Source organism: Lissotriton helveticus, chromosome 5_1, assembly GCF_964261635.1.
Source record: "Lissotriton helveticus chromosome 5_1, aLisHel1.1, whole genome shotgun sequence".
NCBI lineage: Eukaryota > Metazoa > Chordata > Amphibia > Caudata > Salamandridae > Lissotriton > Lissotriton helveticus.
In genome coordinates, this window is record NC_136065.1 from 497,888,426 (window position 1) to 497,906,639 (window position 18,214).

At 47.8% G+C, this 18,214-nt stretch overlaps 1 protein-coding gene across 2 annotated transcripts in view; it reads right to left on the minus strand.

Annotated features, from left to right (window-relative positions):
• VPS13D (vacuolar protein sorting 13 homolog D) overlaps positions 1-18,214 on the minus strand; it is a 2,979,414-nt gene that overhangs the window by 2,213,080 nt on the left and 748,120 nt on the right. For both annotated transcript variants that reach the window (XM_078642819.1, XM_078642818.1), the window contains exon 27: positions 4,713-4,923. In XM_078642819.1, coding sequence (XP_078498945.1) covers positions 4,713-4,923 — 211 coding nt within the window. The remainder of the gene's footprint in view (positions 1-4,712; positions 4,924-18,214) is intronic.

Sequence of the window (18,214 nt, forward strand, 5' to 3'; positions counted from 1 at the left end):
ATAAAAGAGGTTCTGGCCCATTAATGATCTAACCAAGGCTCTCCCCACTGCTGAAAGAGGCCTTGCGCCACATCCGAAATCAGACGCCATTCGTGATCCATCATGCACCGGCGGCTGAGTTCGTCCGCCCAGGCGTTCAGTGAACCTGCCAGGTGCTGAACCACCAGGGTGACGCCCTGGTGTTCCAGCCATTGCCAGAGGTGCAGAGCCTTCTGGCAAAGGGTCCACGACCCCACCCCGCCCTGTTTGTTGCAGTACCACATGTCGGCGGTGTTGTCCGTGAACACCTGCACTACACTTCCCGGACAGAGGGAAGGAATGCCTTCAGTGCAAGCCGGATCGCCCGCAGCTCCAGAAGGTTGATGTGGAGCCGGGACTCCGCAGGAGACCAGACGCCTCTCATCTCTGCCTCTCCCATGTGGCACCCCAGCCCAGGAGGGACGCATCCGTCACAACTACGAGCTCCGGTTGGGGTAGGGAGAGGGATCTGCCGCTGACCCAATCGCGGTCCGTGAGCCACCACTGCAACTGTCTTGCAGTGCCCTCCGAGATCAGGACGTAGTCGGACAGGTTACCCTGATGCTGGGCCCACTGAAACTTCAGGTCCCACTGCAGAGCCTGCATCCGCCAGCTGGCGTGATGCACCAGAAGGATGCAGGAGGCCATCAGCCCCAGAAGCCGCAGCGTCAACCTGACCGAGACCCGGGATAAAGGCTGAAAGATCGGAATCGGAGCCTGAATATCCCGAACCTACTGTTCGGGAGGATAAACCCGAAACTGCGCTGAATCCAGAACCGTTCAGATGAAGAGGAGCTTTTGAAAGGGACACAGGTGTGACTTCGGCACATTGATAGAAAACCCCAGCAAGTGCAGGAGGTCGGCCGTAGTCTGGAGGTGGCTGACAAATGTCTGGGGCGAGCCCGCCTTCAACAACCAGTCGCCGAGATAGGGGAAGACTGACACCTCTAATCTGCGCAGATGAGCTGCGACCACCACCATCACTTTCGTGAACACCCGTGGGGCGCTGGTAAGGCCAAAGGGGAGCCTGGTGAACTGAAAGTGCTTGTGGCCTACCGTGAACCGCAGGTAGCGCTGGTGGGCCGGCAGGACGGGGATGTGAAAATAAGTGTTCTGCAAGTCCAACGCTACCATCCAGTGTCCGGGGTCTAGGGCAGCTAAGACCTGAGCCAAAGTCAGCATCTTGAACTTCTCCTTCCGCAGGAAGCCGTTGACGTTCCGCAGGTCCAAGATAGGGCGTAGGCCCCCTTTGCCATTCTTGGGGACCAGAAAGTAGTGGGAATAACAACCACGACCTACTTCCGGCGAACGCGCTCGGTGGCCTCCTTGGCCAAGAGGCCTGATACTTCCTCTTGCAGAAGTTGCAAGTGATCCGCCTACATGCGATGGGACTGCGGTGGCATGGCTGGAGGGGTCGTCTCAAAGGGGAGGGAGTAGCCCCTTCGGACGATTTGCAGCACCCACCTGTCCGATGTGATGGTGTGCCAGTGCCAGTGGAGGAGGTGATGGCGGACCCTGCCGCCCATTGCGTCGAATGGGCCTGAAAGCTCGGACTAGGAAGACTTTGAGGCAGATGCTGCAGGGGTGGATGTGGACTGGCCTCGTCGTTGTCCCCTGGGAACGCCACGGCAGTTACCACGTCCGCCGCCGCGTTGGATGTTAGACTGCGTCCCGTGGCTGGCAGGATGTGAAGGAGCGCCCCTTCCTTGGCCACGAAAGGAGCGAAAGGCAGACTACTGCTGACGCTGGCCCGAGAGGCCCCAAGGACTTGGCCGTAGCCCTGGAGTCCTTGAAGCATTCAAGCGCATGATCTGCCTTGCCACCAAAGAGGTGGCTGCCATCGAACGGCATGTCCATGAGGGTGTTCTGGACATCAGCCGAGAAGTTGGCGGACCTCAGCAAGGCGTGGCGGCGAACCGCCACCGTCGTTGACATCGCACTGCCCAGCGAGTCCATGGTATCCTGCCCACATCGTATGGAATACCGCACTGCGTCTCGTCCCTCCGCGAGGGCTTGCGCGAGTTTCGCTCGGGCCTCCTCCGGGCACTCTGGCAGCACGAACGCAACCGTATCCCACAGAGAGTGGGTATAACGGCCCACAAGGCAAGCGGTGTTGACTGACCGCAACCCACAACTGAGGGAGGAGAATAGTTTCTTGCCGAACTGTTCATACCTTTTGGATTCCCGATCTGGGGGTGCAGTCGGGAATGTAGATTGGGAAGTAGAGGTGGGGTGGGTGGACAGGAAGATAGGGTTGCCTGGAGCTGGGCGGTGGCACCTGGCGACATTATTATCTACAGGGGGACCTGTAGCGGGCCTGGACCAGTTGCCCAACAGGACGTCCATGAGAGCCTCATTAAACGGCAGTAGAGGCTCCGGAGAGCCTGTCTGCGGTTTAAGGACCTCAGTGAGGATGTTAGACCTCACAGTTGCGACGGGGAGCGTAAGCGCCAATGCCTTGGCCGCCCTCATCAGCACCACACTATAAGCAGCCATGGTAGGAGGGGAGACAAAGCCAGTGTCAGGTGAAGTGTCAAGACCACTGGCTTCCCCTAGCTCGTCTGTCCAGTCCTGAAATGACTGACACTCCTGTGTCAGAGGGTCCTCAGACCCCACCCAATCCCCCTCGTCCTCCATCTCCTAAAATTCAGGGTCAAAGGATGGAGCCGGATCAAAGAAGAATTGCTCCTCAGCCAGCGTTGAATGGGGTGCCGAATTCGGACCGAGGGAGGGATCAGGGACGGCGCCAGGGGGACTCGCTGGGGGTTGACGCCGGCGGGGTCGTAAGGTCGACCAGCGGCGACCCGGATCCAGAACCGGATCCAGCGGGGGCCTGGGGCGCCGAAGTCGCAGACAGCGCCGGGGCCGAAGCACCCGATGGCGCCGGGGCCGAAGCACCCGGCCCGCATAGACTCCCAGTCGGGGCTGCGGGGCCCGGAGGCGTTCCCGCGGGACCCAACGGAGGAGTGGGACCTCATGGCCATGAGGAAGGCCTCGATCTCCTCCGGCGTTCAGCCCAGGGACCGGCGGGTATGGTGCTGATCGCGGTGTCGCCCGAACCCCCGGCCGCATCGCGCGAGCGTCGGGGGGAGTCGGAAGAGCGATGTCGTCTCTTCGACTTCTTGTGCCTCTTACCTGAGGACTTGGAGCCCGACGAATGGTGACGCATTGCCGAGCTTCGATGACTGTGGCCCCGCGACCGGTCCCTCGACCCCCTCTTGGACCGGGACCTGGAGCGGCGCGGGGCCCACTGCCGGAGCTCGAAGCGCTTACGGGACCGCTCCCGCCTAGCCTTCAATGTCAAGGCCCGGCAGTCGGGGCACGACCGGTCGTCGTGGTCGGCCCCAAGGCAATAGAGGCACCGGCGGTGGGGATAGGTAACCAACATCAGTCGGTTGCAGTCGGTACAGGGCTTGAACCCGGGCATCCCTACCGGCACCGAGAGTCGTAAAGACTTGAGTAGTGATAAAAAAGGATCGAAAAAGTTTAGCCAAAAAGTGACTACTGTACTGCTTTTTCCGGACCTGCACTTGCTGGCGAGGAAAAAAGAACGGACGTCAGCGCCCGAGGGCGGCGTCTAAGTACTCCGACGACGTCATCCAGGCGCCAACGACGCCGGCGACGGACGCGGAGCCGCAGACGACGCCTACCGACTCGCAAGGTACTGCTACGCAAAACTTTCCGGATCCAGCCTGACGCCTGGGGATATTCTAAGGTAAGGAATCTAACTAACGTGTTTCTTTCAGATACAAGATTCACCCTTGCTGCTCTATCTAGTACCCTGAATGGGTGAGGTGATATAGAAGGAGGCTGATGCCTGGATCCTTGATAGTGTGTGAAATCAGAAGCAGCCTCTCGGCATATATCACTTCTCTGGTCTGATTTTAATGCAACCTGTCCAGGCATCAGCTTGGACTCTATTCATAGTAAGCTCTCTTACAGTATGGATCAGAGAGAGTGTGCTTCTCGAAATTTGCAGTCAATTCAGAATTTAAGGAAACATCACCAGAGTATTTAAAGTTCCTGAGTGAATTTCTTTTTCCTTTCTCTTCAGAATGCAAGTTGCTTAAGGAGGCAGCCATCTTTCTAACCCCTACAAAGGTACCCATTGTTAACCTATTAACCCTCAGTCATTTTTATTCCTCTCACAGCCGTGCAATAAGTTTGCCACTGATACTGACAGACACACACAAATCAGTTTAATCCAGATAGGCATTGAGCATAATATTGAAGCTAATTTATTTTTCAGGGTTTCTGCAGTCATTATGAATGATAATAACCTGTTGCTTCAAAAATGTTTTAACAACAGTTGATATTCATATTAAGCTGAGAACACTTTGGATTTAATTAGAGCGCTAAATGCCCATCCAAGGACTAATACTGGCCACTACCTCCCTGTACTAACAAGTCGAAGGTAAGCAATAATTAGCACGATTCTAATGTGGTACATTACTCTAACATCAATAGATTTCACTTTCAAATCTGCATTAACAAAAGTAGAAAAAGACAACAGTTCACATGCGCAACAAATACAATTTTTATTTTTCAATTTAATTGTAGTACATCATTATGAACAGATTGTATTTAATCTGGTTATTTTCACTGAGACAAAAATTAACCATTTTCGTTCTACTAATTATAAGTGGCCAGAAGGGCACAAACAGGAATTCAATGCATTGATTTAGAACACTCACCTGTCCAAGTTCCTTTCCACTTTTAACTTTAATCTGCAGCGCTCAGCTAACAAACTTTCCCCCTTTTGTCTGACAAGAAACGAAGGGAAGATCAAATCGGTGGCAAGGTTTTCAGCGGTATCAAAGTAATTTCTGGGGTATCTTTCGGCAGCAAAGATATCCATGTCCTGTAGATCCACTACAATGCAGTCTAACAAACACACATGGTCTTCTAGAAGAGTAAACCAGATTGAGATTCATTGAGCGCACATGTTAAATTTAAATAAAGAGTGGTTTTATTTATGTGCAGCTGTTATTCGGTTACATGGTCGGAGTACGAACCTTAATGCAAAACACTGCAAATTAACTAATACACTCCACTGAACCACCTTAATCAGTTGAATAATAGTTGACTTAACAAAATGGGATTAACATGGACAGTACACAAGGGCCACTAAAGGTCAACAACATTTGCACAAGGCATAGATTTGGCTATTTGCTGTCTGTTGCAACAGTGCTCTAATTGTCCTTTTAAACTACAGTCTTGCAAGTAAATAACAGTAATTAACAGATTCTTTAATAACTAAACTCAACAGTGTTCTGCTTTAGCCAAGACCTTTTGATTATACTAACATTTTATGTACAATATACCTTTGGGGGAATTTTAGCTAGTCCTCTTCATTCCTTGGTCTGCAATTCTGTCATTCACATTTTTCTTCTACCTACTACCGCATGGGGCAAAGGGACAACCCACTTCTGCCATTAGCTAACTTCACTGTGAGTGACACCATTATTCCTGTTCACAAGCTGGACACCCAAAAGGTAATCCCATTAAGTGCCTGGGATCGCTATATCAATGTGGCTTTTTGAGATCAAAAATTATTCTAGTTTTCCGCCAATATTATTATTATTAATATTATTTTATTAGACTGACGAGGGCCCGGCCGCTTCCTCAACAATAAAATTTATTGCTGTTATCAACCTTAGAATGACAGTGAGTTGGCTACATTGAGTTCTGAATCTATGACTCATGTTTTTCATAGTTTTTAGAGAGGAAACATTATAACAACTATATCTGCTGTCCAAGATTCAGCTGGTAAAATAATTCAATGTGTAAGGGCACGCCCTCTGCAGATATCTCTGGGTATCAAACACATCATGGAGTGGAAGGCTACAACAATTAGAATCTTCAGTACACGGAGGCGCTCCAAGAAGTGCGATGTTAGAGAAAGGTTACAGAGAGTGGAATTTTACCTGGAAATGGAATGTTACATCCAGAGTACAACATTGAAGGGATTGAAATGTTGCATTGAATGAAATGCTGCATGAAGTAGAATGCATATGGAGTGGAACCTTGCATAGAAAGGAATACTGTACAAACTACAATGCTAAACAGTGAGGAATACTGCATGTAAGTGGAGTGTTGCATGAAGAATAAAGTTACATTATTATGAAACCTGCATAGAATAGGCTGTTTAAGGGAGAGGAATGATATACAAAGTAAAATTTAATAGAGGAATGCTACAGGTGCTGAAATATCTCAGAGGAGAATGTAACACAGTAAATAATGTTAGTTCTCTCTGATTGTTGTTGACGGAAGATACAGGGAAAGTTCTGTTGCACCTAAATCTCATGCATGGCACTATCCCTAGATAACATTTTCAAGCTTGCAAGAGATGGAGTGTAGGAGGGTCAAAACAGGTGAACATACGGGCTGGGTCCCTGAGAAGATCCTTACTGGTGAGAAACTGTCTATAAGATGCTGGCTGCGTGACTGTCACAGCAACAACATGAAACAGGAGCAGAAAAAAACAAGTCAATGTTAAATCCTTTATATTTAATGTAGTAGATACAAGTCATTTACATGGGTATCTGACTTAGATTAGAATGGCTGACGAGAAGAGAGTCGTGTTAGAATTGGCGATAAACAACAATAAGTGGTGCAAGAGTGAGAGAGAGACATAATGAGAGTAAGAGAGATGTAACTGATATCTGACAGGGGTACACTACTGAATATGATCAATAGCAGGGAAATTAAATACAATTGTATTGCAAAAATATATTTTTTCTATACAGAATATAAAGGTACATATCTTTGGCAACATTATTTCTGGGGGGTACATATTCTTTCTGTACATTCACACCCTATGAACTATCCTTCCAGGCTTCAGATAATCTGGAAAAACATTTCCCCAGCAATATTTCTCCAGAGCTGCCAGGTGGCATCATCAGCCGTGACTTCCCCTTCGGACAGAACAACGCTGCAGTTAGCACCACCCAGTACTCGGACATTGGTATCTAGCAAAAGCAGTGACATATACAGCACATGACATGTGTGCTTAACTCGGACCTTATTACACTCACCGTTAACTAATCAGAAGGAGGTGAGAAATATGCAGGAAGATTATTTATCAATCAGAATATTGTTACCAAAGATGGGCAAATTTGTCTGATGATGGATACATTTTTCCAAGATTACCCAAGTTTATGAATGAGTCCTACAGCAATACCTTCCAAAGAGCAAGGAATGAGAAATGCCGATTAACCAAGGAAATAATGCAACCCAGCTCAGGCAAAGTACCGGTTACTGTATGCCTGAGACGTGAAGAACTGGTGCTTGGCAAAAGTAAGCAATGACTGAAGGAGATTCCGAAACGAATGTAGGACAGCACCTTCGCAGGCTTCTCCTTCTTAAGCAACAGGGGAAGAAGCTTGTGGACGAGTGGCATTGGGAGGTGTTTAGAGCTGTTGAAGTAGCCAAGACCCTCAGAATGTCCTCTCCTTGAGTGCAAGACCCAGCGCAGCAAGCTGGGAGGGCACTATCTGCGCCAGATCGGCAGAGAGGCACACAAATTCTTATTTCCTCTTTTTTAAAGGCAGGAACTTGTCTGAAGAAAAGGAAGAGTCCGAAGTCAGGGAACAGTGTTGAGACTCTGAACAGTCATGGGAGCAGGAACCATTTACTAGAGGAATACGTTTATGTTTTCTTCCTTTGATGCTTTTTATGGAAGGGTCATGTAGAAGATCGTTTTCTTACAGGTAATTTAAGATGGTTTGCGGACTTGGTGCTGCGTTTTGTTTTTTGCTGACTGACATTTTGTTGTCTGCACTACAGAGCCTATTAAACAAAAATGGAAAGTACCACGGGGAAAACACCGGCATCAAGAGTGTGTAAGAGTTTATCCCGATGAAATGTCTGCAAATAGAATAGACCCTGTGCGCAGGAGATCGCTTGTGAATCTCCTCACAGGGCTTAGCCAACAACAACTTGGACTTCCACTCCCTGGTGGCCTTCGATTGCATGGAGACACAAGAATCACAGGGTGCAGCTCTACTCCCAGACACCACATGAAGATGTCACATGGTAACAAAAGGGTAATTTTCTTGCAGTTTCTACAGAAAGGCTTGAAAAACCAAAATTTGGAGAAGACCTAGTTTATATCTGAATGCTGAGGAACCTTGTCAGTGGATCACCAACAGCAAGCTTAAGAATAAATCAACGATACACGTAAAAAACGTGCACTTATGTCAGTACAACGGTTTGTGCCTAACATACTCTGGTATCTTCATGACCAGAGGCATTTGAGACTGAATGGTACCACCTGGAAAAGCTAGAGAGATATTGCTGAGGAAAAGATTTTCTAGACTATTCTGAAGTCTGGGAGGATAATTCATAAGGGGAAGAATCTGCGGAAGGATGTCCTTATCAGAAAATGGTAAGTAGCAAACTGTATCTGAAGCGACATCTAGTGGTAACAGCGGCATCTTCAGCCCGGTGCTTACAACTGACACAGGGATGGTAGTCATCAATGACCGAATAAAGCATAAATCCTTGGTCTTTGATGTCAGACACATGCTTCCAAAAGAAGAAGGTAGGTTGATTCCTATTCTTCTTCTGGGCATCTTCTTGCCCACACAGCACGAGTACATCAGTGGTCTAAAGTGACTGCTTTCAGTTTTACCAAAGCAATGAATGTCAGCCAGCATAGATTGTCCGGATATGTTGAAGGAGATAATCTCCAACTGGAAAATTGAATCTCCGGGGCCCTTGACCCAATAGCCCCTCTGACCCACCGAACCTTTCAAAGACAGAAACCAACTGCAGAATGGTTCAATGAGGAACTCCGAGGCCTGAAAATGAATTGTAAGCGCTTTGAATGCATAGGGCATATGATCCCATCAGCAAAATAAACTATTTGGCAGCGCTCAAACAGTATCATGGGCACATCAAGCACGTTTGCGGGGATCACTGCTGTAACAAAATACTCTTAGCGCAGAATTCCTCATGAGAAGTGTTTGGTATTGTTAAGTCTCTTACCTTTTTGTCCTGAGTCTCACAATCCACTGTGACCTAAGAGAAGGGTTGCAATACCCTCGCTCAGTTTTTTTCAGACAAGGTGGCAAGAATCTATGACGCTTTTCCTGTGGAGCACAGAGAATATCCGCATGCCTGAATTCGCACAGAGAATATCCGCATGCCTGAATTCATGGTTCGAACCTACGGATAATAGCTCAGTGTTGCAGCATTTCAAACCAGTAGAGTTTGAGGAGATGTCTGCCTTGATTATGTCTGTCAAGTCGGATTCTCCACTTGATCCAGTTTCGCCCTCTATTTTAGAACACGGTGTAGAAGCAGTGTTGCTTTGGTCATTGAACTAGTGAATAGTTCTCTGGCGGTGGGCCGAGTTTTGAAGGAGCGGAAGCATACAATGATAGTTGCTCTGCTCAAAATGCTGCTGTTGGAACCTACCAATTCGGAAAACTACGGACCTGTTTTACTGCTGCCATTGTTGACTAAAGTCATGGCGAAACATGTAAAACAACAGCCTTCTCAATTTATTGAGACTAAGGATCGTCTTCACCGGACACAGTCGGGGTTCCACCTGTCCCACAGTACAGATTTGGCCCTGCTGTTAGCCTCAGATTCCATACGCTAAATCTTGAACGCAGGAGACGCTGACGCTCTCCTGATGCTCGATCTCATTGCGGCATTCAACACAATATCGCACAAGCTGCTCATTGAGCAGCTGTGGAGATGTGGGGTAGGGCATATGGCCTTACGGTGGGTTGCTTTCTATTTTCAGAGGAACGCCTTCTAGGTGTGTCAAAAACCACACTACTCCAAAGTGTTTATTCTGCAGCAAGGAATACCTCAGGGTTCCTACCTGAGTACAACCTTATTTTACATTTATATGCTCTCCTGTCTAAGATCATTGAAAGTTATAGGTTCACAGTAATCACTTATGCTGATGACACTCAGCTGATCATCACCCTCTCCCAAGATACTGCAAGCACAGCTATTTCACTTAGGCTGCGTCTGGGGGAGGTTGTCAGGTGAATGGAGCAAAATTGCTTAAAGTTGAATGCAAGGAAGAAAGAGGTCCTGATTCTGAGAAAACAACCTAACATCTGGTCGACATCTTGGTGGCCTGAAGCTCTTGGCCTTTTACCCAGCCCCAAGCCCTAGGTTAAAAACCTGGCAATCCGGTTTGATCAGAAGCTGCGCAGCATTGGCTGGGAAATGATTTGGAATCCCTAAGACCCTGAAAAAGGTCCTGGATTTGCTCCCAGAGGCTGCGAGAAAAACAGTGGCTGAGGCCTTAATTATATCAAGGCTGGACTACTGCAATGTGTTGTATCTGGGTGTGTCCCTGTCACGCATGATGTGACTATGAGTGCAGAACGCAGTGGCTTGTCTACTACTCAATCTTCCGAAATGTGTCTTCATGGGATCTTCACTAGCCAAGTTACACTGGCTTTCTGTGACGCAGAGGACCTCTTTCAAGGCTTTGTGCTACTGCTACAAAGCCTCGACAAACAGTGGCCCTTGGTACATAAGCCTTTCATCATACCCTATACTCCTCGGGGGCACGCAGGGTTTAGATTGTGAAAGTGAGAAGAGTGCGCCTTGGTGGCAGCTCTTTTAGTTTTCTGGCTTCGTAGCTATGGAATTGGCTGCCTCTTTCCATCCGACAGGCCCCACTGGGACTCCTTTTTAGTAAAAAAAATTAGATCATGGCTGTTCAAATAGAATTGATCTGTTGTTGTCTACAAGTGTGTAGCACATGGGAGCTTAGACTGCAGCACTGGGACACTTATTTTGAAGTAGCTATGCGCTTTACAAGTCTCCTTATTATTATTTAAAATATGGGATATAGAGGTTATCTCTAGCTAGGATAAATCAAAGTGACTTGGTTGGCCCGGACAACAAGAAGATAATTACAAACATAGAGACAAGTCCTAGTGATTATGAAATGAGTATTCCAGAGCATTAAGATGCTGAGCCCTTTTTGCTGGTCATGAGATTCTCGATGCCAACACTTGGTGCTGTGCATATAGTTTAGAACAAATTGCAAAACGTGACTGTGCAACAGGTCATTCACCAGAATTGTCGGATGTTTCTGCGTTTTACAATGGTTGCAGGCATTGTGCCCTATGGTGTTGTTTGGTGTAAAGCAAATTTATTTCTAAGCGAGGCAACACCCTACTTTAGCGTATTTTGGGTACATTTTTTGTCATGCAATTTAATGGAATAGGAACATGGAAATACACGTCCAGAAGATCCAGAGAGGACATATAGTCCCCCGCATCCATGAGAAGCATAATTTCCTGGAGCCACAACATTCTTAAGGGTTGAGATTTGATGAACTTGTTCAATAACCTGAAATCCATTATCTGCCTCTACATTCCCATCTTTTTCTTTATCAAGAAGAAGCGAGAATAGAAACCCAGATTGCGCTGATCGGGTGGCACTTCTTCGATTGTTTGCTTGGCAAGGAGCCAATGGATTTATTTCTTGAGAATTTGTGGAGATGACGGTGGGAAGTTCTTTGTGGAGGCAAATTCGTGGTGCTGTTGAACAAAATCTAGGGTGTGACAGTGGCGGGATACGTCTAACGCTCATTTGTCTGAAGAATGAAGCTTCCATTGACTGAAAAATTTGGAACAAGTGGGCTAAATTGAAGTGGAAGTATGGTAGCAGGGGCCTGCGGATCCTCATTGTCTCTTATTAGAGTCATGAGCCCTTCCTCCTGATGGTTGGGATCGACGTGCCACTGCTCTAGGGTAGGCTGGTGTTGAGGTTTGCTAAAAGGGCTGTGAAGAGTACTGAGCACGAAACCCTTGTTGATAGTTGTGACGGAGAGGGTCGGAGGGTGGAAGAACTCACACCATACAAAGAATGGTGGATCGCTGATCATCCCTCCCCTCCTTCCCTTCAGGACGACTGTTCAACATGGTCTCTGCTAGGAAGACGGGAGGAAAACGAAGAAGGCGTCTTTAATTGGGCGTGTACAGAAACCGAGGACACGCCCGTATATGACGTCGGGACAACGAGAGTGGAGAAAACCCAGGAAGTGCATCTGCCGGCGTTTGACGACACCCAGGAGGGAGCAGCCGGAACATGGCGGAGAGGTAGCGGTGACGAGAGCTGAGACCAGGAAGCGAGAGAGAAGGCGAGCCAGGAGTCCAACGTTTCTGCGAAGCGCCGTGCCAGGGAAGAGTGTGGCTGAAACAGGTACGGCGGCGATTGGCAGGCTGGGTTGGGAGGCGGGGAGACTCTCCTCCTTAGCGCCGCAGACAGCTACTGTCACCATTGTAGATACCGTGTACATACCGTGTACATATTCCTTTACCCGTTCTTCCCGCATCCTCCCCCCCCCACCTTGCACTTTATCCTCACCACGAACCCTCTGCACGTCCTATACTGTACAGCTCACAGAACAGCGGTGCCCTATCACTTACAGGGTTCCCCCTGGGTCCCTAGAGAAGAATATTTAGTCCTGACGGCCTCTCTTCTATTTTCTTTTCCAATTTACCGGCGAGGAGCCCAAGTGATTACCCAAGCCAGAGGAAGACGGAAGAAGGATATTCCGGTAGACCCTTTGAATAGAATATCACCATCACGGATCCGGCAGTGTTTGCTCAGGAAAGACTGACATCGCACACCAGAAAAATTTTAACCAAAATAAAACCATATCTAACCAGAAAGAGTTCCCGGTCCCTTACTGCACCCACGTCACAATAGTATGGCTAAAAACGCTGCTGGGGCTGAGAGAGATATTGACCTCTGCTACGGAAGGAAGGGAACCTTTTCTGTTGTAGATTAATGAAAGACTTGGTCGTCTCAGTATTCGATTTAACTGACTGCAGCGCTTCAGTCACATGCTTACCAAAGAGAAGCTCGCCGTCGAACAGAATGTCTAGTACTTTGGCCTGAACCTCCGGAGGGAGCGCTGTAGCTTTTAGCCACCCCTGCCATCTCAATACCTCTGCTCCCACCATCTGCCTGAAGGCTGTTGATGAAATGTCCATAGCCACATCAATCATTTCAGAAGAGGCTCTTTCTCCTTTCGACAGCACCTCCTTTGCTTCTTTTTTCTTATCCTCAGGAAGGAACTCCAGCAAGGCTGAGATGTCGGACCACATCTGGCGGTCATAGCTCGCAAGGATAGCCATGGCATTGAAGGCCCTGATGGCAGTGTCCGCCAAAGCGGAGAACCTTTTTCTGATGTTGTCTAATCAGCGCTCTTCCTTGTCAGACGGAGCCGCACATGGAGAGGAAGGCTTCTTCGATCACCTTTGAGTCGTCTGCATAATGACCGAATCAGGTCGGGATGACCAATCAGGCAAGCAGGAGTCTCTTCGGGCACTCTGTATTTTTTTGTCCAAATTCGGCACCACTACAGGTACCGAAGCTGGCGTCTTCATCAACTTCAGGCCCACTTGCCATAAGAAATCTATAATAGGAATGGATCGAGAGGAGCGCTGCATTGTAGGCTTAAAGTCACATAAAAACACTCTGTCTGCTTGGCAGCCTAGAAGTGCGTTCCAGCAGATCGTGGAACCCGCCAATATCGGCAGGCGGAGAGTCGGCTAGAGGCGGAGTAAGAGAAGGCGGAGTAGGAGCCACATAGTCGTCCCACTCATCATGGACATCTTGGTCCAACTGCAGATCCCCCTCTTCTAGTTGCTGGTAGCGGTCATCCTGACTTTGCGCAGGAGTTACCACAAGTAGAGGAATGGTCTTGCTCTTCTGCAACAGGTGTACAGCCTACCATACAGGAGTGGGAGCCTCCTGAACGGCAGAAGGGGAGGCATTGGCTTCAGAAGTAGACTGAGTTTTTCCCTTATCGATGGGGTCGTCAACAGGTTTGTCGACAGCACAACTGACTGCGACGGTTGAAGAACGAACCTGCTGAACCGTCGACGTATAAACTTTTGCAGACGGAGATGGTCTAGCCGCAGCCGGTCAACGGTGACACCACCACCGCCATCGTCTTGACCGTCGGCGTAGTAGGCATCACTGATGGACCCGTTGACGAAGCTCCAGTTGCAGTGGAGACGAAGTCCGTAGATGGAGATTTCTTCTTCAACAGGACAATCGACAACCAGTTTTTGTCAGCTGAAGAATCTCTGTAAGGAGTATGAGGTGTCGACGGAGGAGCAGAACCAGACCTCTGGTGAGAAGAAGGACCGGGCTGGTCTTTCTTGACTCTGTTCGCCTCAATCCTCTCCTTACTCTGAGATCTGGCTTTTTTAGGGTCCTTAGGCGAAAAAGACCCTTCTTCTTTTCTCTTCCTGGAGGAGGTATAGGGCTTCTCGTCAGATTCAATTTGCTGCTTTTTTCTTTTGCAGCCAGAGAAGCAGCCTACCCTCATGGTCCTTGAGAGTTTTTGAGAAGAACGTACGACAGTACTTGCATTCTCTGGGCTTGTGGTCTTGATATAGACAATAAAGACACTCATTATGTGGGTCCTCAGAATATAGTCGGGACTTTCCACAAGTCTTACAGGGCCTAAATAACTTTTTTTTAGACCCTGATATTATGAAGGAAGAATAGGAACTCACACTCCTGGCCTGTACCTCAGAATAAATGAAGTGAAGAGATGAACAGCTAGCTGGAAGTTCAAAAGGGCAACAGTAGAAAGCCAGTATGCCCAATCATTCCAACCACCACTGTGCAATTACCTTAGGCCATGCACAGCAGGACTTGATCTTAAGAACTAGCCTGCAGCCAGGCCCTGCAGGCTACCGACTCTGCATTTAACACCTTATGTGTATTGCCCACCCAAATGTTCTAGCGCCCAAGCCACACTAAGGAAGAACTTCGGCTTGGGATCAACTGTTTTGTGGCTGATATCCAAGGTGAGCATCACCCATTCCTCCAACTTGGCTGATCATGCTTTCTGCCTTTGGCCATGCACTGAGAGTAGGAAAGGCCCAGTGGCTAACCACCCACATGGCTATACGCCATGCAGTTAATCACTGCGGTCAAGCACCTGTGTGTCTAACCACTGCTGTGAACAATCCCAGCAGCACTCGACCTTCAGCCATGCATAATGGAACTTTGCCTCAAGGTCTGGACTGTGGCCAGGCCCTTTAACAATTAGTTCCTCCAACTACCACTGTGCAGCAGGGGTTAGCCGTTATCAAACCACTACCGTGTGAGGCTTTTACCGCTCACAGTGGCGGCTGGCTAAATAGCATAGTTGCAAGGTCATGCCCTGCGCAGAAAAGCCTATGACAACTTTCCTAACCCATAATAATAGTTAGCTTATTTTGTGCTCTCTGGTTAAACCTTTTTTCAAACTTAAGTTTGAAAACAGTTTTTAGTTTAAAAATTACTTACCTATTCCTTTTATAATACAGCGTCACTCTGGTATTCAAAAACATTTCCAGTTATGCCTTATATGTGTGTTCACTTTTTTGATGATGCTTGTCAAATTTGCAAATCTCTCAAAACTTGTGAATTCAAGATGGGAGTGCCGATGATCACTACAAAGAGCCAGCAACTCCTCAATAAGTCACAAATTGACCACACAGCAAATGTTTTTTTTTTCATTTTTCTATTTCTATGAGGCCTTTTGTACACCCCTGATTTCTATTCTTACTACCAATATAAACTGCCTCTATTGTTAGGTGTTTGAAATGTTCTCCACAGCCTGTTTTTGATGCGTCTAGGATTAGAATATTTGAGGCACTGGGTCCAAGAAAGGCTGCCCCTTCCAAAGATTGTTGGTATTCCACCATTGCAGAGAACAGTGAGTGTGGCAGGCTTTCAACACTAAATCTTGTAGATGAGCCTGTGCTTGAGACCACTGGCGAAAGAGACACTGTTGCAGTGGGTGCATGTGTAGTCTTGCGTGTGGGACTATGGCAATGCAATACACCATCAATGCCAGTAGATGCATGACAGTCTGAACTGTGAGAGTTTTGTTCGGCTGGAGGTGAGATAGAGTTGTTTGAAAATGTATCCGAGCTGGATTGGGATATGCTAACCCCGACTGTGTGTTGAGTATTGTCCCTATGTATGGTTGTATCTGAAGAGGTTGAAGGTGAGATTTGGGGATAATGATGGTGAACCCCAAGTTGTGAAGTAGATCTTCTGTCAACTGAATGTGTTGCTGACATTGGTGATGAATGCTGGCTTTGATGAGGCAGTCACTGTTTGGTAGTGGAGGATGTTCCATGGTTGGAAACACCTCTGCCCGTTTAGCTACCACATTTAAAGGAGCCACTGGAAAAACCTTTGGAGAAGGTGGATTGTCCCTGCTTCTTTTGGGAAGTGGAGGCTTCGGTGTTTGGATTTTTGATCTGCCCCTGTACCCTGAGTGACAAAAGTAACCTCTAGATGTATTAGTCTGCAAGGCACACATGGCTATAGCTGTCTCTGTATCTTTTTAAATTATATCTAGGGTGGTGTCCACCAGAGATTCAAAAAGATGTTCCTTGTCAAAGGGCATATTAAGGACTGCTTGTTGCACTTGTGACTTAATGCCGGAACACCTGAGCCAAGCAGGACGCCTTAGGAGGACACTGGTGTTTATTCCTCGTGAGGCTGAGTCTGCTGCATCTAAGGCATGTTCGATTGTTATTAGTGATGGCCTGACCATCTGCCACAATCTAGATCCCCTTTTTATGACACTCCTCATGGAGATGTTGTGACAACTCTTCCAATTCATCCAGTGGGCCCTATCATAGCACGTTAGGAGAGCCTGTGAGTTGATAATACGCCAGTGGTTAGCTGCTTGAGCTTCTACTGGTTTGCCAGATGCATCAATACGCTAACTCTCTTTTTCAGGTGGTGGCGTATCTCCAGATGCTTGACTATTAGCTCTTTTATGAGAAGTGGTGGCAACTATAGTGTATAGTGGAACCTGCCCACATATTAATAGAAGGTCTGATGGGGCTGGTTTATATTTTTTATCCACGCAGGGCTAATGACCCTAGCACAGATGGGTTCTTTGAAAATATCCTCAGCATGGCGCAACATACCAAGGAGCCTAGGTAAATACTGGGTGTCCTTGTGTGTGGAAGATAGGGTGTCAAAAAGGAAGTCTTCCTCTAAAGATTCTTTATGTAATTGGAGACCATGGTAGGTAGCTGCCCTGGCAATAACCTGTTGGTAGGAGCTAGCACCCTTAGGTGGGGAGGGTCAAGCTAGATATAAATAAATCTGGATCATGGGATCAGTATCATAAGTGTCCCATGGGTCTGGCTCTCCTAATGGGTCCCCCATACCCCGAGTGTGTGCTCTAGGTTAACCTGGAGGTGTAGTATCTATTGGATCATGATGTGGAGGTGCATGAGAGGAAGAAGGAGGTGGTGGGATTGGAGATTATGGTGGCAGAGGAGGAGGTGGTGGTGGAGGAGGAGGAGGAGGAGGAGATTAGGGATGAGGAGTAGGATTGGTAGCAGAGTACTTTGACCTCATCTTTTATGGCAAAGGAGTGTCCAAATGCTCCTCAAAATACAATTGCCTCTTTGGTGGAGGAGAGGCCACTATTCTTTAGTTCCCTGTTGAATCTGGATTTTATTTCCATAATTTCGTGGATAGGTCCAACAGGACACACAGAAACTGTGGAATGTTTCAAAATTTTAGAAATGTTCGTCTACAATGATTGTGGAACCGAAGAGTGCTTTGAGGAATTAGGTTCAGCTGGTTTCGGAACCATAGATTTAAAAGCAGGATTTCTTGGCCGGACGGAGGCAATCAGAGGCTGGGTCAGATCCGAAGATTGAGAGGACACTGACGTATGTGCCTGGTCTGAGGCCAAAACAGAGGATATAACCTTGGTAGATAGTTTGATGATCGGCCCGAGGGTGGGGCAGGCAAAGTTACTTTTCAGATCCGACCATAGCCAGATGGCAGTGGTAGTCCGGCAACTTCTAGTAATGGAAAAGTGCAGATTCTGAATTCTTTTTAGGTAGAGGGACAGGGACAGGGTCAGGGTCAGGGTTGATGGTACTCACACGCTGTCCGAGTGGGAGGTTCTACTTCAATTCGTCCTCCACGTTGGAGCAGGAAGTCTCTTCGATACAAAAGTTCTGCTTATATTCCTCTGCAGTATGCTCTTCCTGGACCTGCTCTTCCCCGAAAATGACAGAAGTGTTGTCTTAGGATCTACGAGATATTTCCCGTTGTCCCGCCCTCCGACTTGGGAGAGCGGAAAGAGTTGCAGGCATCACAATCGGCTTCACGATGATCGAGCGAAAGGCAGAGATTGCACACAAGATATTGG